Source organism: Pelecanus crispus, chromosome 18, assembly GCF_030463565.1.
Source record: "Pelecanus crispus isolate bPelCri1 chromosome 18, bPelCri1.pri, whole genome shotgun sequence".
Classification (NCBI taxonomy): Eukaryota; Metazoa; Chordata; class Aves; order Pelecaniformes; family Pelecanidae; genus Pelecanus; species Pelecanus crispus.
In genome coordinates, this window is record NC_134660.1 from 2315858 (window position 1) to 2319219 (window position 3362).

The 3362-nt window shown below is 68.7% G+C and overlaps 1 protein-coding gene across 1 annotated transcript; it reads right to left on the bottom strand.

Moving 5' to 3' along the window:
• Positions 1-891: 891 nt before the first annotated feature.
• NEUROD2 (neuronal differentiation 2) lies at positions 892-1965 on the bottom strand. Its single transcript, XM_075722858.1, has one exon. The coding sequence runs from the start codon at positions 1963-1965 to the stop codon at positions 892-894; it is 1074 nt and encodes a 357-aa protein (XP_075578973.1).
• Between the last annotated feature and the right edge of the window lie 1397 nt (positions 1966-3362).

Genomic DNA, 3362 nt, shown 5'->3' on the forward strand with positions numbered 1-3362 from the left:
CCGGGCCGGGCCTGCTTGCATAGATAGAAATGTGGGGTCCTCCCTTCGCCTCTTTATTGCTTCGGAAAGTTGCGCTCCGCGCCGCAGCGCGGGCTCCTCTCGCTCCCACGGGCCGGGGCAGCGGGTGTCCAATGCCGGGGGGGTGGGCGGGGGGGGGGGGGGGTGACGGCGGTGGAGGGGAGAAACGGCCCAAAATGGGGGGGAAGGGGAGAGAGAAAGGTGGAGGGGGGAAGAAAAAAATTAGAAAAAATTTAAGTGAAAACGAATTAAAAAGGAAACGACGCGGCTCGACCCAGCGGGCCGGGCCCCGGGGGCGGCTCCGCCGGGCGCTGCCGTCGCTGGCCGGGGGGGCCGGGGCCGCGCTGGGCGCCTCCCCCCTCGGGGAAAATAATAATAATAATAATAATAATAATAATAATAATAATAATAATAATAATAATAATAATAATAATAATAATAATAATAATAATAATAATAATAATAATAATAATAATAATAATAATAATAAATTAGATAATAGATAATAGTGGTAATAATAGTGATAATGGTAATAATAAAATAAAAAATACATAAGAATAAAACCTAAATAATACACAATAATAGGAATAAAAACTAAATAATGCACAAGAATAATAATAATTTAAGGAAAAGGGGAAATCCTCCCAAAAAAGCACTTTGTCCCCACGGGGCGCGGGGACCCGCCGCCGGGGCCGGGTCCCCATATTGCACCAAAGCCCACGGCGGAGCCCCGGGGGCCGGTCCGCGGGGGTGGGGGTGGGTGTCCCCGGGTGGGGGTGTGTGGAGGGGGGTCCCCGTGCCCCCCCCCCCCTCGCCTCGGGGCCGGGCGGGGAGGGGGCTCGGGGGGCGCGGCGGGGGGGGGGGGGGGGGGGGTCAGTTGTGGAAGAAGGCGTTGAGCTCCTCGTACATGGGGCCCCGCTCGTGCGGGAGGTGCATGTCGTAGGGGAAGATGTTCTCGGAGTGGACCCCCCCGCGCATCCCCGCCGAACCGAAGACCAGGTTGTGGCCGGCGGGCCGGGAAGCGGGCAGCGCCGAGTAGTGCATAGAGTAGTGATAGCTTTTCTCGTGGTCGGGGGAAGAAGAGTCCTGCTTGAGGGAGAAGTTGCCGTTGATGCAGAGCGGGGGGCTGAGCCCACCGTCGTACTCCGAGCTGTTGTAGTCGGGGGACGCGTTGCCGTAGAGGCTCTCGTAGGCGGAGGCGCAGTAGCTGTGTGTCCTCAGCCCGTGGGAACCGGGGCCGGCGGCGGGCGGGCACTGCGCCGCGGCCAGCCGCGAGCAGGGGTAGGGGTAGGGGTGCACGGCGAAAGAGGCGTTGGGGCCGTGGAAACGGCCGCCCTCCTGCCCTTGCTCCGTGAGGAAATTGCGGGAATTGAGCTGCAGGCAGCCGGCCACCAGGTTGGTGGTGGGCTGCGACAGCCCCTTGCACAGAGTCTGCACGTAGGAAACCAGGTCGGGCCGCTTGCCCGAGCGCAGGATCTCGGAGAGAGCCCAGATGTAGTTCTTGGCCAAGCGGAGGGTCTCGATTTTAGAGAGCTTTTGGGTTTTGGAGTAGCAGGGAACCACTTTCCGCAGGTTGTCCAGGGCGGCGTTCAGGTCGTGCATGCGGTTCCGCTCCCGGGCGTTCGCCTTCTGCCGCCGCAGCTTGGAGCGCTCCAGCCGCGCCTTGGTCATTTTGCGCTTCTTGGGGCCGCGCTTCTTGGGCCGCTCGCCCTCCGCCTCCTCCAAGCCTTCCTCCTCCTCCTCCTCCTCCTCCTCGTCCCCGCCTAGCTCCCCTTCCTCCTTGCTCTCCCCCAGCGAGCCCTCGGGCGGCTCCTCGGGGAGGGGGCAGCCCTTCCCCGCCCGCTCCTCCTTCTCGCTGCGGGCATCCTCCTCGCACTCCTCGGCCCAGCCGGCGAATTTCGGCACTTCGGGGACCAGGCTGGGCTCGCTGAAAAGTCGCGTCAACATGGTGGCTGCAGCGGGGGGCAAAGAGCCAGGCGTTACCGGCGGCCCCGCCGCCCCCCCGCCTCCCTCCCGCCCCCCCCCCCCCCCAACCTCCGCCCCGGGAGCGGCTCCGCGGCGCCGGGGGCGGCGAAAACGAATTGGGCGCGGGGTCGCCCGCCGCCGCCTCCCGCCCCGGCCGCCCGACCCCGGGGGCACCGGGGCTCCCTCGGGGCGCGGCGAGCCCCCCCCCCCCCCCGCCGCTCCCTCCCCGGGCTCGCCGCGGCCGCCGCCCGCGCCCCGCTCCCCCTCTCCTGCGCCCGTCGCTGCGGACCCCCCCCCCCCCCCGCGCCCCCCGCCCCCGGCCCGGCCGGTGTCCCCCCGCCACCCCCCGGTGCCCCGCGGGCCGGGCCCGGTGCCTCCGGCCCCTCTTTGACGCCTCCAACTTTTCCCCGCCGCGGGCGCGGAGCGGCCCCGGCCGCTGCTCCGCCACCGCCGTCCCGGGGCCGGAGCGCCGAGGCGCGGCCGCCGCCCCCCCCCCCTCCCGCCCCCGTACCCCTCCGGGCCGGTCAGCCCCGCCCGAGCCCCCCCCCCCCGCCCCTTCCTCGCCGCGGGGGTCCCCCCGGCCGCCGGAGCGCGGCCCGGGAAATGCGGCGGCAGCAAACGGCGGCGCGGCGGGGGGCGGCCGGGGCCGGGGTCCCCCCCCCCGGGGGGGCAACGCGGGGGTGGCGGGCTGGGGCGCGGCCGGGGTCGCCCCCGGGGCCGAGCGGTTCGGTGGGGCCGGGGCCGGGGGTCGCCGCCCGGGGCGGGGGCCGGGGCCGCCGCGGGGGAGCGGGGAGGCGGCTCCGCCGGGTCGGGGCCCCCGGGGGCGGCGGCGCGGCGGCTCCGCGCCGATTTCGTTGATGCCGCTCGGCCGCCGCTGCCCCGCTCCGTCCCGCCGGGACCGCGCCGCCCCGGGCGCGCCCAGCAGCGGGGGGGGGGGGCACAACCGGGGGGGACGAAGCCCCCAACACCCCCCCCGGGGGGGGGGTCCGGGGGGGGAGTTCGGGGGAGGGGGACACACACACACCCCATCGGCGGGGCCGGCGGGGAGCGGGAGAACCGAGGGCCGGGGGAGAACGAAAGACGGGGGGGGGGGGAGGAAAAAAAAAGGGCGAGACGTGGCGGAGAAACAAAATCAACATGGAAGTTGCCTTTTCTCCATTCAAGTTTCCTCTGCTGCCCTCCCAGCCCTCCACTTCTTACATAACTCACCTTCGGGCGGACCGGAGGAATTCTTATTTCATTGTTCCCAGCATCTTCTGGGACCGGGACGCGGCTCCTTGAGGTGCTCCAGCCTCCTGCAGTCCTCTATCCAAAAGGAGGCGAGAGTGGCATCTCTACCCAGCAAAGGGGGGTACCAGCTCTGCTGCCAGTGCCATATG

Coding starts and splice junctions, on each gene's coding strand:
- NEUROD2 (XM_075722858.1), bottom strand. CDS start 1,965: ATGTTGACGCGACTTTTCAGCGAGCCCAGCCTGGTCCCCGAAGTGCCG.